The sequence below is a fragment of the Ovis aries genome, chromosome 25 (genome assembly GCF_016772045.2).
Source record: "Ovis aries strain OAR_USU_Benz2616 breed Rambouillet chromosome 25, ARS-UI_Ramb_v3.0, whole genome shotgun sequence".
NCBI classification, from domain to species: domain Eukaryota; kingdom Metazoa; phylum Chordata; class Mammalia; order Artiodactyla; family Bovidae; genus Ovis; species Ovis aries.
This window is the reverse complement of record NC_056078.1, coordinates 41,772,497-41,792,210: the sequence shown is the minus strand read 5'-3', so window position 1 is coordinate 41,792,210 and position 19,714 is coordinate 41,772,497. Positions and strand designations below refer to the sequence as shown.

Here is a 19,714-nt window from a genome sequence, read left to right as displayed (position 1 = left end):
GTATTGGGAGTTTCAGCTTCAGCATCAGTTCTTCCAATGAATATTCAGGACTGATTTCCTTTAAGATGGACTGGTTGGGTCTCCTTGCAGTCCAAGGGACTCTCAAGAGTCTTCTCCAACACCACAGTTCAAAAGCATCAATTCTTTGGTGCTCAGCTTTCTTATAGTCCTACTCTCACATCCATACATGACTACTGGAAAAACCATAGCTTTGACTAGTCAGACCTTCGTTGCCAAAGTAATGTGTTTGTTTTTTAATTAGCTGTCTAGGTTGGCCATAACTTTTCTTCCAAGGAGCAACTGTCTTTTAATTTCATGTCTGCAGTCACCATCTGCAGTGATTTTGGAGCCCAAGAAAAAAAGTCTGTCACTGTTTCCCCATCTATTTGTCATGAAGTGATGGGACCGGATGCCACGATCTTACTTTTCTGAATGTTGAGTTTTAACTTAACTTTTTCACTCTCCTCTTTCAATTTTCATCAAGAGGCTCTTTAGTTCTTCTTCACTTTCTGCTTAAGGGTGGTGTCATCTGCATATCTGAGGTTATTGATATTTCTCCCGGCAATCTTGATTCCAGCTTGTGCTTCTTCCAGTCCAGCGTTTCTCATGATGTACTCCGCATATAAGTTAAATAAGCAGGGTGACAATATACAGCCTTGACGTCCTCCTTTTCCTATCTGGAACTAGTCTGTTGTTCCATGTCCAGTTCTAACTGTTGTTTCCTGACCTGCATACAGATTTCTCAGGAGGCAGGTCAGGTGGTCTAGTATTCCCATCTCTTTCAGAATTTTCCAGTTTGTTGTGGTCCACACAGTCAAAGGCTTTGGCATAGTCATAAAGCAGAAGTAGATGTTTTTCTGGAACTCTCTTGCTTTCTTGATGATCCAACGAATATTGGCCATTTGATCTCTGATTCCTCTGCCTTTTTAAAATCCAACAGTTCACATACTGTTGAAGTCTGGCTTGAAGAATTTTGAGCGTGACTTTGCTGGCGTGTGAGATAAGCGCAACTGTGCGGCAGTTTGAGCATTCTTTGGCATTGCCTTTCTCTGGGATAGGAATGAAAACTGACCTTTTCCAGTCCTGTGGCCACCACTAAGTTTTCCAAATTTGCTGGCATATTGAGTGCAGCACTTTCACAGCATCATCTTTTAGGATTTGAAATAGCTCAACTGGAATTCCATCACCTCCACTAGCTTTGTTCGTAGTGATGCTTCCTAAGGCCCACTAGACTTAGCATTCCAGGATGTCTGGCTCTAGGTAAGTGATCACACCATCATGATTATCTGGATCATGAAGATCTTTTTTTGTACAGTTCTTCTGTGTATTCTTGCCACCTCTTCTTAATATCTTCTGCTTCTGTTAGGTCCATACCCTTTCTGTCCTTTATTGTGCCCATCTTTGCATGAAAAGTTTTGAGGTTCCTCAAAAAACTAAAAAGAAAACTGCCATATGATCCATCAATCCCACTCCTAGGCATATATCCAGACAAAACTATAATCTGAAAAGACAGCATTCACTGCAGCACTATTCACAACAGCCAAGACACAGAAGCAGCCTGTATGTCCAATAACAGATCAATGGATAAAGACATGGCGCGCACGCACACACACACACACAGACAGACACACACATGCGTGCACACGCACACACACAAAGACACACAGACACACACACACCCCTTGGAATACTACTCAGCCATAAAAAATAACAAAATAAAGTGATCTGCAGCAATATGGATGGCCTAGAAATTATCATTCTAAGTCAGAAAAACAACTACCATATGATACCATTTATATGTGGACTCTAAAATATGACAAATGAATTTATCTATGAAACAGAAAAAGACTCACAAGGAGAACAGGCTGGTAGTTGGCCAAAATAAGGGGGGTGAGGGTGGCTGGACAGGGAGTGTGAGATGAGCAAGGGCAAACTACTGTATATACGGATAACTGAAGCACTTTGCTATATTCCAGAAACACAACATTGTAAATCAATTATACTTCAATAAAATAAATGTTTTTAATAAAACACCTGCCCTAATAAAAAATGCTTCATGACATCTTCTCACTGTAAAGTACAAACCATCCTTCTGATACATCCTGTTTTAAAGCAAAAGCCAGGACAAAGATTAAAATCATTTTAATTCGAAGGATCCTTGGTCCAGCTGCTCCATCTGGTTACATGACTTGCCAGAGCCACACAAGTGCTCCAGATAGGGAAACTCAGGTCTTGCTATTTCTGTTCTAGTAAGTACTTGATAAATGTACACATGGACTTCATAAAGAGATAAAAGTAGGGGAGACTCTTTTCCTTTACCAAAAGTATAGCCTAACAAGCATTTCCTGGATTTTAAAAAGTAAGAGGAATACTTAACCTACAGAAACATTCTCACAGTGCAACTGGGTCAGGAAGAAGAAATGACATTATGGGGTGGGGAATATGACCCGTGACTCATGCAATGGACAAGAGCTTTTGAACTACATGATCACTAAATAGGAATCATTCCAAATATGAGTATATTAAATAATGCAAGTTATACAGAAGTTCTTAAGAATACATTTATGGAATAAAAAGCAACAGTTTTCAAACTGAGTAATAAAAATTTCTAGGGGTGAGTTTCAGGAACCCAGTGATGTTAAAACCTAGCGAGTTGAAAACCACTGCTCCAGAACCCAGTACCTCAGTGTTTGAAATTATCCCTCCTTTCTGTCCAATGACAAGAAATAAAACATTAAAGTATGAGCGGTCCTCTGAGAGCTTGTCTTCAAGTCCAGCAATGAACTAACTAGAGGCCTTGGAACAGGCAAATCTCTAGGGCGCTGGGGCAGGGGCTGGGAGACAGAGGAGAATGAAACCTCAAGGGACGGAGCGGGCAATGGGAGGCGCACTGGGAAAGGAGGTGCATGGGATGCCTCAGGCCGGCAGGAGAGAGGAGAAGGAGGGGTGAGACCTCAGATTCCAGACCCAGGAGCCTATCGGGCTCCCAGTCACAGCGAGATGATGATACCAAACTTTTAAAAGTTCAATTCTGAGTATCACTTAGAGTCTTTCATCTACAGATTAAAATCACTTCAGAAAAAAAAAAGTTCAATTCGTACACTATAGGATGCACCTTTTCTGACCAAAGAGTATACAATCCCATGGATAGCTTCAAAGACCTGTACTGAAACAGTCAAATCATAAAAGTGTTTTATCACATATACTTTCTCATGCCTCTATTTTTTATCCAAATTTTATTTTATCCAAATTTCTTAATCTAATAAAAATTAAAATTTAAATGCATCATAAATTAAACTTTTTAATCTGAAAATCAAATACCTAAGGGAAAAAAACTTGTTTATTTCTGACCTTTCAAGCAATATAGTAAATTTTCAGTAAATTCTCTGAATGGCAATAATATGGAAAAATCTTTAATTTATCTGTATTTGAAAGTCTTCAATTTCTGGATCTGATATCTTTAATTTCAGGTATCTACCATTTCCCTCTCTGTTACTGTCTACATACTCAAAGGCATGCAAACTCATTTTAATATTACCTAAACCAAAATAAAGACAAGATGAAATCCAGGGGGCTAAATTATATATTTACTTTTTAAAATCAAGACAAAATGGTGTTATGAATTCCTGATATTTTGAGTAAGTCAATTGTTTCTTCTGTTTTTGCATATAATCAAGAACTGAATATTTTTACAGCATTAATTTACTAACGCTCTTTGCAAGCTGTAACTGAGAATCTAGAAAATGTCTAGAAACTTGTAGTCCTGTCCTTTCACTTACTTAGTCACTAAATTAAAGGTTGTCTAGGATTCAAAATTTTTACTTATAAATTAAGAATACAACTGCTGTATCTATCTCATGAGGTGATTAAGTTTACTCAAACATTTGACACGATGTGCCACTGACTAGGATATTATGCTAAAGTATAAAACTCTCCTAAATAATGGATTTTTCAAATCCGATTTGAGCCTCCATCATGAACAATTCACTTATATGACTACTGCATATCAATTGCAAAGCCAATTAATTAACTCAGTTATTAAAGCATTTATAATAGACCCTTTGTTACAACTAATTGTAGGTATAAGCTGTCAAAATTTATATTTTCAATTTATATTTGCAAGAGAATCTGTATTATAATTTGGAAGACTGCATTTCTGATCAAGGGTTTAAAAAACAAAGAATTAAAATATAAGCAAAAATGTCATAGAAAGCTACAAAAATTAAATATATGTTTACAGTACAAAAAACTGGGTACCTGAAACTACAGTTATAAATATTACTTCATAAACAAGATGCTAGATATCCAATTTTTTTCTTAGAATTATTATATAAGAGTTTTAGAAGGATGATTAAAACGGCACAGTTTTACTCTAATTCAAGACCTATCAGTTGAAACAGTATTCTTCAAGACTCAGCTCAAATTTAATCTCTCCCTAACCTTTGCAGCCAGAAGTCTCTGCTGCCAGCCAGAGACCAAACTGGATGCTGGAAAAACCACGCCCTCTTGAGGTTACTGATACACATGGCTTTAAGTATTCACTTTTCTACACAAAAGATTTGTAGTCTTATATCATTTAACTTTTCTAAACTGTTTCCTCATCTGTAAAATGTGCATAAAAATCCCTTCCTTGGGGTTTTCCGGGGCTGAATGAAACGAAGTACAAAAACCACCTATGTCTATCCTGTGGCACGCACTTACTATGCACATGTCACCTGACTTTTCCCTTAAATTCTTCCCACTTTTACAAGTACTAAAAGTTAACATGAGCTTATGATAAAAGAAAATGTTTAACTCATACAAAGCCAACATTCTTAAGAGATAGAATACCTTCTGACAGCAGTTTTAACAACAATAATGCCAACAATAAAAAAGATTTTAAATTTCAGTTCTTCACTGGGATGTCAGTATCACAGAAAAAAGATGCGCATTTTATGAAGTCAGTTACTGATACATTAGTACAATGTATTGATAGAACAGTGTGCCAGTGCTTTCAAATTTAACCACAGAAGCTGTACTCCTTACATTTACTGAACTTTGGATACTAATGGCAGCAAATAGAGAAAGAACTGAAAGTTTCACGCCACTGAAGATCACAACACAAGAAGTAAACTGTAATCATAACTAAGCTTATATTGTAACCAACCTAAAGGAGAGGGCTGCCCCCGTATAACTCCATTCTTGGTTCTTTCCTCCAAGTCCATAACTTCTTTGTATATCAATTCTGAAAAAGAGGTAAATAAAAACTTTTCAAAGTCTGACAGGCAATCTCCCAAGATAAGTATATGTTAAACAAAAAATTTTCACACACATTAAATAGTTCAAAAGGTGTCCTTGCAATGGTAGAAGGTTGAAAAGTGTCAACCAAAGGTTCAAAGGTGTTAATAACAATTTATCGATCCTCAACCATGAATTATATTGAAAGAAAAAAAATCTCTGTTGTAATATTCCAAAAGTTAGATTAAGGCAGATCTGAGGTTGTAAGTTTTATCTTCTATACTCCACCAGGACTTTATACTCTATCATGCTATACTAAAAATACTCATTTAATTCTCTCCATGAGGGCCTGATTCAAATTTGTCTAACTCCTAATTCCCAATAGAGAATAGAGCCTGGCATAGAGCATGGTACACTGTAGGTACTTACCCAGATACCTGTTAAAAGATATAAATGCAAGAGTATATGGAACCTTCTTTAATCAGAAGAGAATACAAATACATTTTCATTAAAGGGAAAGAATCAGGTACCTATCCTTCAACACCTTCTGAGCTGAAGCACGGCCTATCATTACTATACAGATTTCTCCACGAGCATCTCGTTCCTTAGCTAGGCTTCTGGACGGCGGGTGGACGGCTGGCAGGGCCACTCCAACTGAAGAGAAAGAGCAGATGCTACCCTGCAGCGTATCCGGCCCCTGCCCTGTGTTCTTGGATGCGATCTGATGTCAAGTGTGATGTGCCTCATGAGTCTGCCTGTCAGCTTAAGGCCTTTCTGGAGTGTGCTAACACTGCCCTTACTCTTCTCAGGCCATGAAGCTCTTTGAGGACTGCATAAAAGCGACGAATGCTCTTCTGAGAAAAACGTGAACACAGGAAGCGTGCACAGAGTTTCAAGGAATCTGTAACTCATTAGATTAGACATCTGATAAATGACTTCTGATCACAGGGTATGGTGATATTCAAGTTGATAATAAGGCAAAATAAGTGGATACAAGAGCTGGAGACACCAAAGTCTGCTTGCAATGGTAACCTACTTGAGCTAGGAAGAAGAAAAATAGGACGTCTTGATAGAGGCAAAAACGGGAGATGGCTTTAAGAAACAAAAAGGAATGATAAGCATTCCAGATAGGAGGATTAAAAAGAGAGAGAGAGAAAATAGTATCTCTTTGTAAAAAGCAACCTAGACAGGATATTAAAAAGCAGAGACATTATTTTGCCAACAAAGGTCTGTCTAGTCAAGGCTATGGTTTTTCCGGTGGTCATGTTTGGATGTGAGAGTTGGACTGTGAAGAAAGCTGAGCGCCGAAGAATTGATGCTTTTGAACTGTGGTGTTGGAGAAGACTCTTGAGAGTCCCTTGGACTGCAAGGAGATCCAACCAGTCCATTCTAAAGGAGGTCAGCCCTGGGATTTCTTTGGAGGGAATGATACTGAAGCTGAAACTCTAATACTTTGGCCACCTCATGCGAAGAGTTGACTCATTGGGAAAGACGCTGATGCTGGGAAGGGTTGGGGGCAGGAGGAGAAGGGGACGACCGAGGATGAGATGGCTGGATGGCATCACTGACTCAATGGACATGAGTCTGAGTGAACTCCGGGAGTTGGTGATGGACAGGGAGGCCTGGCGTGCTGCGGTTCATGGGGTCGCAGAGTCAGACACGACTGAGCGACTGAACTGAACTGAAGGCAGAACCAAAACTAATCAGGGGCACTAACCTGACAAACTAATCTGTAGTTAGTGGCTTTGGCAATGAATTTTTTCTGTTATGATGCTAAAAAAGGGAGTTTGTAGGTAGCTACTAAAAAGTTTGGGTAGGAGAAAAAGATACAGAACAATAACAAGTATGTTTAAAGTAATCAAAAATCCTAGAAATATACAAATGAAAATACTATGTTTCACTGATTTTTAGACGTAGTTTTTTTAGTTAGCTTAATGGTGCAGTACAGCTGGCATTGTTTTCTCTCTCTTAGTGGTATATAATAGTGTGTTTTACACCTGGGGGCCTATTAAAATTCCACAAATTATCATGTATGTTTACTGTAAATGTAATGATATATAAAATATCAGGCTAGACATTTTAATACCTACTCTGATCCATAGTTTCTATACTCTCATATATTACATATTACACAGACAGATGTACTAGGTTCTACCTAATTCTATCATCTTGGTGGGCTGTACAGAACCTTATTAATACTATATGTCTCCCAAGTCACTGAGGGAAAACTAATTTCTGATTTATTCCGAAGAAAGAATCAACTTCATTCCTCCCAAATAAACATGTAAACGGACTACCTGCTTTGGTTTATACCTCCCAGTCCTTTTGCCTTCCAAGTATTTAGGTTCTTAGCTCTTACTAACATATCTTCTGTCCACCTGATTTTCAGTGACTTCTCCAAAGTCATGCAGATACAAAATTGGTCAAAATATTACATGACAGACAGCAATATAAATAGAAGCAAATGAGATCTAAGGGTAACTTGGCCCAAATGTCCCAGGGAATCTTTTAAAGAAAGAAATACTTTAACATTTCCAAGACTTTCAAAGCATTATTAATATTCAACCAAAGTAAAACACACACACACACACACACACACACACACACTATTCAATTAGATATGCAAAGATTAAAAATTAACTCACTCTCTTGATGAGGGTGGGGGTAAAAGACATTCCTATACAACGCTGATGTGAGTGTAAACTGCTACAGTTTCTTCAGAGAGTAATTAGGAACAGCTGAAAGCATCCTTTGGCCCACCGAATCTCCTTGCAAGGTTCTTCTCACAGGCATATTCTCAGATGTGCACAAGAACACTACAGAGTTGGCTGTAACAACCGCCGGCTAGACCCAGCTTAAATGCTCTTCACATGGCTGTTAGAGCCGCCCTGTGACACAGCGGCACAGCAGATCACTAACCAGCTATTAAAGCAGATGAGCCAGGTATAGGGAGCAAGAGGGAGTGGTCTCTAAAATATAGGACAGTATCGACAAAGCAACTGCGAGTTGTATAACAACTGTATGTGATTAAAACAGGGTGGGAGAGGAGAAGGGGGAGACATCAAACACACAGGTTTGTATACTTGCAGACTGTGAAAGAATATTAAAGTTCCTGAACGTACAAATGTGCCTTTGTCTGGGGTGGGGAATATAAGGCATTAAGTTAGTGAAGGAAGGAGGTTTAGTTTCTACTTCTGCAAAATAGTTTAAATCATATTATCAAATGTCAGTTATGAATAACAGAAAATGTCTTTCATCCCCCTAAAATGCTGACTGAGCAGGACAGGAAGCCAGCGCTCTCCCGGCTCCATCCGACAGAGTCTGGGGGCCGATGACTGAGCAGCACAGAAGCCAGCGCTCTCCCGGCTCCCTCTGACAGTCTGGGGGACGTTACCTTTCCACTCCTCCACTGTGTGCTCCCTTTCATCTAGCTGCTTGTCAGGGATCTTTGGTGGTGGCTGAAAAACAAGGCAACAAAAACTGAGTCAGTTTCTTCAAAGTCTATAAATTCCTTACAATTACTTGAAATATTGACCATGCAGAAGCCTTGGAAACATACACCATTATACCAAGACTGATCCAACGATCAGTGCTGATTCTGTGCAGACAGACTAATTTGGGAAGACTCCATGACGGGAAAAAAGATGCTTAATAGTCTTTTTTTTTCTTGTTTTTGCAGCTATTGTATTTTATTTACATCATAGAATTGTGCTATGCTTTGGACACAATAATTTCTTTACAACAAAGTTACGATGTTTTCTCAAAGCGCTCAACATCATAGCTCAACTTACATGGTAATACGGCAAAAAGGCAAGAAACAATGGGAGGGAAGTTTATTTTGTGTAGGAGGTACTTGGATATGTTCATTCTCTAAAGGAATTTTTCATGCAAAAACAGAAAGCACCACCATCATTTATTTATATTTTTATTTAAAATTAAAAAAATATATACGCTAAACCTAACTTCAACTCTAAGAGTACAATATATTCTTCAAACATTCAGAAAAGAACTTACAGCTTCCGCTTCAGAAGGATCATACCAGACATTGATGTACGGGTGCTGGAGAGCTTCATCTACAGAAATCCTTTTAGATGCATCAATTACCAGCATTTTGGATAACAAATCCCTTGCCTGACTGGCTGCAAAAATAATAAGATGTTTATGTAACGTATCTTATAAGGTTTTAAAATTATCAATAAATTTCAGAAATCTGAAATTACCATGTACTAAAAAATGCTTTAAAAAGAATAGATTTACTATAAAATTAGGTCATACATATGATTAAAAATATAACTAAAAATAACTAAAACCTCACACTGTTCCATTACTCAGAAATACTGTTGAGTTACATCCCGTAACAATATAAATACACCCCCATAAACCTCCTCTTCAAACAGCCACCTACCCACAATGGAATTAAAGATATTATTTTTAAAAGTACCTTTAAGTTTGTTGTGTTCCGAGTCAGCTGGGAAAAGTACATCAGGGAAGAGCTTCTCAAAGCTATATCCAGCATACTTAGGTCTGTTTTCAACATAAGTCCTTACTGTTGGTTGTAGTTTCTTCATGAATTCAGGACATGGTGTTCCAAGCTGTTCAATAACTTTATTCCACTGATCAATATCTAGTATCAAGTAGCTAAGAAAAATACTGTGCATCTAATGTTCAACATATTAGTCATATCCATATTAAAATAACAAGAAAATAGCAATTTAAAATTCTAAGAAAGAATGTGGCAGTTATAAATCTTATAGCCACCTTGCAAAAGGCAATGACTGTAGGTGGACAGAAAGAATCAATGACAAGCTTTGTTAACCTTATTTACTAGGTGTATGTGTGTGTCTACTAATACTGATTTTCTCATAAAAATGGAAGCTTAAACTCACAAATTCCAAATACAAATGATGAGTGGCTCAAAGGAAAATGGTAATTCCTGCCCATATAGATTCTACATATAAACTGGACACAATTCTGAACACAGAATTTGCCTTTTCTTCTAGCTTATCAGAAAAGGTGACTGCATTTCTGAGAAGATAAGAAATATTTATCATCTGTCCTTTTCTGAGTTTTCTAAATTAACAGAAAATAAGCAGCAGCAATAAAAATGATGGCATTCCTTTTTGCAATTCTCTGTTTAGCTTATGTTAACTAAAATATTTTAAAGCTCTGAAGTCTGAGAAAATGACTCACTATTTTGGTTAAGGTATAAGGCTAGAATTCCCTGGTTTCTTTCCTCCCAGTCTTTAGTCTTTATACTTCAAGTGCTCCCCATGGATTAAGACCTAAAACTTTCTTACTATAACCCAATGAATACGGTTTCTCCCATTTGTCTTCTTAAAACAATTCTAAGTGTCACTAGCTGATAAACACAATAACAGATCAATGTTACTACAAATATCAGTAGTCAGATGAACAAAAATCATGAACCCAAATCTACTCATCACCATATACAACTGTTACTGCTGAAACTCTCAGATGAAAAGATCAGTATGTTATGTAGAGAAATGAGACAACAACCAAAAGACACAGAACACACAGAACATTAACAAAACAGAAGGTGGGGAGGACAAAACAAAAGGGTGACCAGGAACAACAATTCAAAATTCATATCATGTCCTAAGTACTTCTAGACTTACTCAAGTGTATAATTATTAGAAAAATTTAATGCAAGCCATGATTTTTGATTCAGGTTAAATAAATTAACTCAAAGCCAACAAGTAACTGTGGATAATTAACTTGAGTAGTTTTCAGAATTAACAAATGAGACAATCGGTGAGGGAAAGGAAAGTCTATGTCAAATAGCAGGTGGTATTTTAAAGAGTAATTTAACAATACTTTACTAGGGAGAGACAAAATACATTATACCTGATCAAGCTGAAGTGTTGTCTTACATTTTGACCTTTAGAAACTACATTTTAGGCCAAAGATAAGGATACGATCTGTACCTGGGAACAAAACACCACCTTTGATCATTTCTCCCATGATGCACCCAACTGACCAAATGTCAACTGAAAACAAAATGCAATGACATTAACATAAAGATTTTGGTTAAAATAAAAAAAATATAAACATTAAAAAAAATCACACACACCATGTATACTTCAAAATTAAAGAAAGCAGTACAAAATAAAAATGAGTGACAGTGAGTGTGCTCTACCTGCCAGCAGAGACTGTATGTCCTACTGCCGAATGCAGCCTACAAACATCTCAGAATCTGAACTGTAACAGCCACAAACTTTACGTCTGTTTAAAAGAAACCCACATGTGTGGATGTACATACTCATTTTCATTAGGGAACATAAGGAAGCCCGTCACCTAACTGATCAAACTGCTGCAGCAGCGCAAGGATACAGTCCCTTCCTGGAAAGAGGATTTTGTGGCAAACCATTTCTCCCATAATGCACCCCACAGACCATAAATCCACTATATGTTTGCAGCACAAAAGAAGGAAAAGCAAAGCAAAAGGTCGTTAAAATCAAAGAAGCATAACATGACTGCTTTATATAAAAACTGCAAAACATCACAGAAAGAAAAAAGTGACTTTAATTTTAGCTAATGGAATAATTTAAAACATAAAATATTTTTCAAAAGGCTTTGATTCACAAAAGCAAACGTGAAGTGTAGCCTTTTAGCTACATATCTAATTTAAAGGGAGAGCTATGCACAGAAATCATATGATTTTAAAACCCATAGTCTGCCCCTGAAAGTTTACTTACAAAATATGAAAATGAACCAACACAGATTTACAAATAAGGCTGAAAATGCACATGAGGTACCAAAATTTAAAAAATAAAACCTTGATACTATTTGGAGGTTCAACTGTGCATTATCCTCTCTCTTTAAGTAAAATAAAAGAAAAAAGCATGAGCAGAAACAGTCCAGCATATTAAAATATTTAACAGAAATAACGCTTCTATGAATAATTACAGTTAAAACATTAACCTAACGGTCTTCGGAAATTTTCAAGTTGGAGTTCATCAATCTGTTTTGAGAAGTGCTACGTTTACTCTGAATAGAAAATCATTTGTCTTCTTGGCAACACCATGTTGCATTTACTCTACTATCCCAAGTTCATAGAGAATGAACAAATAATCAAGAAAACACAGCAAAAAAAGTACATTTCATGTTTTCCACCTAAAGTGTTTTAAACTTGTAGAACTAAACCACTTTTGGTTTAAGAAGTTGGTTTCGGCTGAACACAGTATGAAAGCTCCCGCAAATTTATCATCTACAGAGTCTCCTACTAGACTTACTGACCCTTGCCGACTTTATTTATTTTGGCTACACGGGATGACCAAGTGTTGACCCGCGTCCCCTGTGGTAGAAGTAGGAGTCTTAACCACTGGACCACCAGGGAAATCCTGTGACGCTTGTTAATTTTAAATGAGAGTTCCAACCAATGTTGAAAAGAATGCGCCAGACACAGAAATGAGCAATTTGAGGATCTCCACCCATTTCATTAAAACTAACCACATACCCTGACACTTTATATCTTTGGGTTTGAAAACAGATAAAAAGAGAAGGTGCTTACAGTTTAATACAAGAAGGGGAAGAATAAGCAATTTGAAGGGAAGTTTTAGAAACTTGCATTTGTTTTTGCAGTCTGAAGACTTCAACTCTTTTAATAGCAAAAGAATAAAAGGGCAAGAATAGATGTTAGAGATGCACCTTTAACCATGCAGGACAACTTGGGAACTTAAAATCCATACTTTCTAGTACACTCATAAGGAGACTATTAGCTCATTACAGAATTTTAGGAGCTATATTTAGGAGTAAATTTTGGAAATCCTGTGGAACTAAAGTTTCTCTAAAATTTCACATTAGAATACATACAAATCTTTTTGTATCTATGGCATAATTCAACTTCCAAGGATAAAATTTTAGAGGGAAAGTTAATGTTTACCTATCAGTTCAGACAAAATTTTTTTCCAGGGTTTTCATTTCTGGCAAAAATCTATTACAACAATTTTTTCCTTGTGGATTTTATAGAGAATAGCAAGCTTTAGTTAGATATCTAGGACATAATTTATGTACATAATCTTGAGAAAAACATATTTTAAAACATTTCTAAAGCTACAAGCATGAGAGGCTATTGCAAGCACTGTCTGGGCAAATGAAGACTGTCCTCAGAATATGAAAAGCCTGATTCAAACATAAAAAGAGCTCTACAGGTCTAACTGCTCAGGCTATTTGGCAGTTTAAATATATCCCATTATCTCACTTTCCAAAAAGCTTTGAGGGTAGCTTGCAATAAAAGACATATATATAAAACAAGTCATTAAAACAGGTGTAGGATGGGTGAGAGGCGTCACTAAAAGGTGGAAGTTCTTATGCTTAACCTTGCTGGCCGATGTAGTTACCAACATTAAGCACTATATTTGACTCAGTTTCCTGGAGACTGAAGGAACACAATAAAGTGAGTCTATAGAATTCTTATCTAAGAAAGGAAAGTATGTCAACTCTTTGCATGATAGTTTTTCTTGGTGCTAATTTCTACTAGGGAGCGCCTAAGATCACAATTCCAAGACAAAGTGACACACTGCACATTATTTATGACAATCAGTGGTTTTACAGCAAATACTTTAAAAAACAATGATCATGCTGTCACTTAAAATAGCAATTCTCCAAAAAAAAAAAAAAGTATAATACTAAATCTAACTCACTGGATTTTACAGGGTATAAGACAATTTTAGGTCAAGAGTAAGACAACAGAACAGCGTGTTTATTTAAGAACAAAAGAATAATACTGATAATAAATGTTTAAAGTGTTTTTAACTGGCTCAGATAAGAATATTAAGCTAAAATCCTTACTTCAAAGTTATCTTTTTTAGAAAAAAAGAATCCTCAAAACTGATTTGATACAGTTTCCTGATTCAGAGTGAACTGCTGTTTCAGAGTCTTTTGCTAGGAAAAATGTCTAGGTCCTACTTTATGAAGTATTTTTAATTATCTCATTTTAAAAGTTAAAGTCAATAAAATCATGTGTAGACTTATCCATCTTCCAAATGACTGAGATTCAGCAAATTTATACCTTTCTTAGGTATAAATATGTGTATGTATAACATTTTTTTAAAATTCATGAACTACATGCCTGAGCATTTTCTTCAACCTAATTCTAGTGATAATTTATGTAACTGGCTATATTCGCACATAACGCCATTTCTTTAAGGCTGGACACAAGGGCTTTGATGAAACACCATTTCCTCTGAAAGGTCACCTTAAATTAATTATCCATCAGCTCTACAGAACAGCCTTATTGTAGCTCTTAAAGTCTGCACTAAGTGCTACTGCTACTAACTTTAATGTCACAGGACAGGAAACGTGTGCAAATACCACTAATGTGAACCAAGATCACCACTAGAGACATGGCGGGTGCTGAGACGGGTCCACTGTATACTCCCTGTGCCCATGTTAGAGTGCTCATTTTCACATTACAGGCAAGAAAATGCTATGTATTCTAGACATGTATTCTTACAGGGGCCATGGTAACAAATTCTTTATCCAACGGTTGTACTGATGGTTATGTATTTGTATTTAAATAAACAGGGGCCCCACGTTTTTCCAAACATTTATGACAAAATTTGTAGTTACTTCCAAACTCTTGATAAACACTTCAAACAGCGATAATTTTCTTTATGCATTTCAATTTAAGTATTTACATAAGAAATCTGATAAACAAAAGCAAATAAATCTGAACAGAATTTCAAGTAAATAGTGTTTGCTGACCGTTTTCTTTGTAGCCCATGCCTAGGATGACCTCAGGTGCTCTGTAGTAGCGAGTCACTACGTAAGGTGTCATCATAAAACTAGTTCCTGCAGTCCTGGCCAGTCCAAAGTCAAGAATCTTCAAAGTGCAGTCTGATTTTACTACTATATTACTGGGCTTTAAGTCCTTCAAAAATAAAAATACAAAAAATGACTGCTATGATATAAACAAATACTTTGCAGTCCACACGTTATGAATGAGATCTCTCATAAAACAGTTCATGCTAATTGTTCATTTTCCTCAAACTGTAACTGTTACCACTGCACAGATTCATCATAAACAGACAGATTTGAGAAACTAGCTTGAGGGCATTTTTAATTTACAAATACATACAGTAGTTATTAGAAGTTAGTAATGTTTTATTTGCTAGAAAATATGATTAGCTAGATACTTTCAATCAAGGGGTGTAAAAGCGATTTGGAATGGCATCTCAAAGCTCATGTAAGAACTTTTATGGTTAAATAAAGAGAGAATCATAAGTTAGCATTTATATTCACTTGTATACTAAATTACTAGCTTTTAAAATTCTCATTTTAAAATCACAGTAAGCTTTATATAGATATTCTGTATCAGCAATAGGCCATTCTATGTCAACCCAATCACATGTCATTTGACTTTTCAAATAGGCAAATGTTCAACTCTGAAGGACCAAAGTAATCATTACCAGTTTTCCCATCACTGATTTCTCACCCAAAATCATACAGATTTGTTCATACAATTTTTGACTGCCCACAGAGGTAGGACAGCCTTGTCCTGGTGCCACTAATCCATAAAATCACCTGCTGCTGATGCTACTAAGTAACGTCTGTGAAGAGCTACCCATGTGAACCCAACCTCAAGGAATTCTATGTTACAATCATAAAAAGGCAGCGGCATAAATACTCAAGGCTTCCCGTTCAACCCATCTGGCCTTTTAGCTACCACGAATCCTATCATGAACGGAGAGACCGAAAAGAGCAGGCCTATAATTCACACATACTGAATATCAGTGATTAACAATACACAACACTGGCCTGAAAAACGATGGTTAACCACTCCTGCATGCCTACATCCAGCGCAGCATGTAACTGTCTTTAGCCTGTGCTGACAAGCAGTCACAGATGGCGTCAGAAGAGGTGCCACCTGTTTGTTGCTGCTGGTCAGCTGCTAAGTTGCGTCCGACTCTTGGCAACCCCATGGACTACGGCACGCCAGGCTCCTCTGTCCTCCACTATCTCCCAGAGTTGGCTCAAACTGATGTCCATTGAGTTGCTGATGCTGTCTATCTCATCCTCTGCCGCTCCCATCTCCTCTGCCTTCAATCTTCCCCAGCACCAGGTCTTTTCCAATGAGCTGGCTCTTCGCATCAGGTGGCCAAAGTATTGGAGTTACAGCTTCAGCAACAGTCCTTTCAATAAATATTCAGGGCTGATCTCCGTTATGACTGACTGGTCTAATCTCCCTGCAGTCCAAGGCTCAGCCTTCTTTATGGACCAACTGTCCCATCTGTACATGACTACAGGAAAAACCACAGCTTTGACTAGATGGACCTTTGTCACGAAAGCAGTGTCTCTGCTTTTTTAATATGCTGTCTAGGTTTGTCATGTCATCGACTGGTTTTATCAAATTAAAAATAAATATCAGCAGGCTTACTGGAACAGAGGATAAACATTTTTATCATTGCTATCCTATAAATATGTGGTCCTGATTTCCAAAATGCAATACCTCAGCAAAGAAACACTGCATGTTCAAAAATAAATATTATGAGCTTTGATGCTATTTCAATGTCTATCATGTTGGTTAATGATTTAATGGCTCATTGTAGTACTGCATTCTAGTCTAGGAATATGATTTCAACCTTAAACACTTTGGAAGAATTAAGAACAAAATAAAAAAAATTTTAAATAGTCGTTTTTTGTTAAGGGAAAGATACTTTCGAAAAAGAATGTCATCTGAAATTCACCGTTGTATTTCAATATGTATGGGCTTCCTGGTGGCAGAATAGTAAAGAATACGCCTGCCAATGCAGGAGATGCAGGTTCAATCCCTGGGTCAGGAAGATCCCCCGGAGTAGGAAATGGCAATCTACTTCAGTATTCTTGGCTGGAAAAGCCCATGGAGAGAGGAGCCTGGCAGGCTCCAGTCCACGGGTGGCAAAGAGCTGGACACGACTAAGTGCCCGAGGACACACACACGTGTCAGTGTTCCACAGGCGTTTAGCAGCACCGCTCTCTCTCTGGAGAACTACCCAACTTGTATGAAGGTGTCGCAGAAGCAGTGGACCTACTCACTATTCCATCTTCTCTACCACATTTTTCCAGCCTGAGATTAATTCTAGTCAATGGGATGTGAGTGGGAACTAAGAATAGAAGGGTCCATTTCTTATACACTAGCAGTGGACCCATTTATAATAGTTTCCAAAAGAATAAGACACCTAGGAAAAAATTCTAACCAAGGTCGTGAAAAGACTTGCACACTGAAAACTGTGAAACTCAGAAGATCTGCCACAGACTCTGCACTGCATTCCCCGCCGCCCCCCCACCTCCAATCAGGTGCAAACACTGAAGCCTTAATGCGACTGTATCTGGAGACAGGGCCCTTGTAGAGGTGATTAAGGGTAAATGAGGTCGTAAGGGTTGGGCTCAAGGTAAGAGGACTGGTGTCCTTATAAGAAAAGAGAAAGAGATACCAGAGTCTGTGCTCTCTTTTTACAAGCAGGGAAGAAAGGGCACGTGAGGACATGGCAAGAAGGTGGCTACCTCCACAGCAGGAAGAGAGCTCTCACTAGAAACGGAATTTACTTGCATGTTGGTCCTGGACTTCTAACCTCCAAAAACTGTGAGAAAATAACTTTCTCTTGTTTAGGCCACCTAGTCTGTGCTGTTTTGTTATGGTACACAAAATAGACTAATACAACCTAAGTAAATGGAGAGACATCCTACATTTGCGAATTGGAATACTAAATACAGTTAAGACAGAGAAACTACCCAAGCAGTCTACAGAGTCAATGAAATCCTCGTTGTTATTACACTTCCAATGGCCTTCTCAGCGGAAATGGAAAAGCTGATACTCAAAATTCATATGGAATCACAAGGAGCCCTGAACAGTCAAAATGATTCTGAGAAAGAATAAAGCTGATGGACTCATACTACCCCATTTCAAAATTTACTACAAAGCTACATGCTCAAAATAAAGCGGTACAGATAAACGCACAGACACAAAGACCAACGGAATTGAGAACTGAGAGGCCAGAAATAAAACCCTGTCTACAGCCAACTGAATTTCAATAGGGATGCAAAATCATTCAAGGAGAAAACAATAGTCTCTCTTAATAAATGGTGCTAGCTGGATCAAATGGATAACTGGATTTTCACAAGCAAAAGAATGAAGTTATTATTAGCACCTTATCTCATACAATATACAAAACTTAACTCAAAGTGGGTCAACAACCTAAACATAAGAGCTAAAAGTACTGATGAAACACTAAGAGTAGATCTTTATGACCTCGAATTCGATGATGGATTCTTACACACGACCCTGAAAGTATAAACCACCAAAGAAAACATCAACTGATTTTAGTGAAAATCAACAGAGATCCAGAAAGTGAAAAGACAACATACAAAATAGGAGAAAATACTTACAAATTACTCATCTGATAAGGATCTACTATTCAGAATATATAAAGAACCCTGATAGCTCAACAACAAAAAGACAAACAACTCAATTAAAAAATGGGCAAAGTGCTTAAATAGATATTTCTTCCAAGAAGATAAACAAATACAAAACAATCATGAAAAGATGCTTAATGTCATTAGAGAAATGCAAGTTAAAACCACAATGAGATACCACTTCATCCTCACTAGGATGGCTAGAATGAAAAAGTCATTAGGAATCAGCAAAGATGTGGGGAAACTGGAATTTTTGTGTACCATTGCTGGAAATGTAAAATGGTGTACTCACTGTGGCAAACAATTTGCTGGTTCTTCAGAAAGTTAAATAACACCCAGCAATAAAACTCCTAGGTAGATACCCAAAAGAACTAGAAACAGGAACTCAAATACTTCTACCTTAGTGTTTTTAACAGCTAAAAACTAAAAGCTAACAGGTGAAATAACCCAGGTGTCTATTCATGGATGAACAGATAGACAGAATGTGGGAAATATATACAACAGAATATTCATCAGTCGTAAGAAGGAATGACCTGCTGATATACACTCTAACATGGGTGAAATGGAAAACATCATGCTAAGGTAAAGAAACCAGACAGAAAGCTCGTATATCATATGACTCTACTTGTATGAAATATCCAGAAGAGGTGAATCCATGGACACTGAGAGCAGACTGGTGTATGTCAGGGGTTGGGGAGAGAAGGGACGAGGTGACTACCAGGGGTAGGGAGTTTCCTTCCGGAGCAATGACAACATTTTGAAATTTGGTATCAGTAGTGGTTGCACAGTGTGAAGGCACTAAGTATCACTGACCTGCACGCTTTGAAACACTGTGGATTTTATGTTACATCAATTTAACCCCAACGATTAAAAAAAGATATGACGGTTTTTTCTACTAACCCGATGAATAATTCCAGCAGAATGAAGGTGCTTGATTCCACACAGCATCTGGTAGAGAAGGTAGGACATTCTTTCATGATCTAGTTCCATCTGAATCACTTGACAAAGATTTGCATCCATGAGCTCCATGACTATGTAACTTTATGGGCGAAAAAAGGCAACAGCTTAAGTATGCAGTAACAAT

General features: G+C 37.4%; 1 protein-coding gene across 10 annotated transcripts in view; it reads right to left on the bottom strand.

Moving 5' to 3' along the window:
* Positions 1–19,714, bottom strand: part of MAPK8 (mitogen-activated protein kinase 8) — a 98,556-nt gene that overhangs the window by 5,278 nt on the left and 73,564 nt on the right. For 8 of the 10 annotated variants that reach the window (XM_027962329.3, XM_027962327.3, XM_060406509.1 and 5 more), the window contains exons 5-11: positions 19,531–19,669; positions 14,944–15,109; positions 11,154–11,225; positions 9,659–9,841; positions 9,232–9,356; positions 8,612–8,675; positions 5,147–5,224 (exon numbers count right to left, since the gene is read on the bottom strand). In XM_027962329.3, the coding sequence (XP_027818130.1) occupies positions 5,147–5,224; positions 8,612–8,675; positions 9,232–9,356; positions 9,659–9,841; positions 11,154–11,225; positions 14,944–15,109; positions 19,531–19,669 (827 nt within the window). Of the gene's footprint in view, positions 1–5,146; positions 5,225–8,611; positions 8,676–9,231; positions 9,357–9,658; positions 9,842–11,153; positions 11,226–11,568; positions 11,641–14,943; positions 15,110–19,530; positions 19,670–19,714 lie in introns of all 10 variants that reach the window. The other 2 variants (XM_027962330.3, XM_027962328.3) reach the window with 1 other exon arrangement.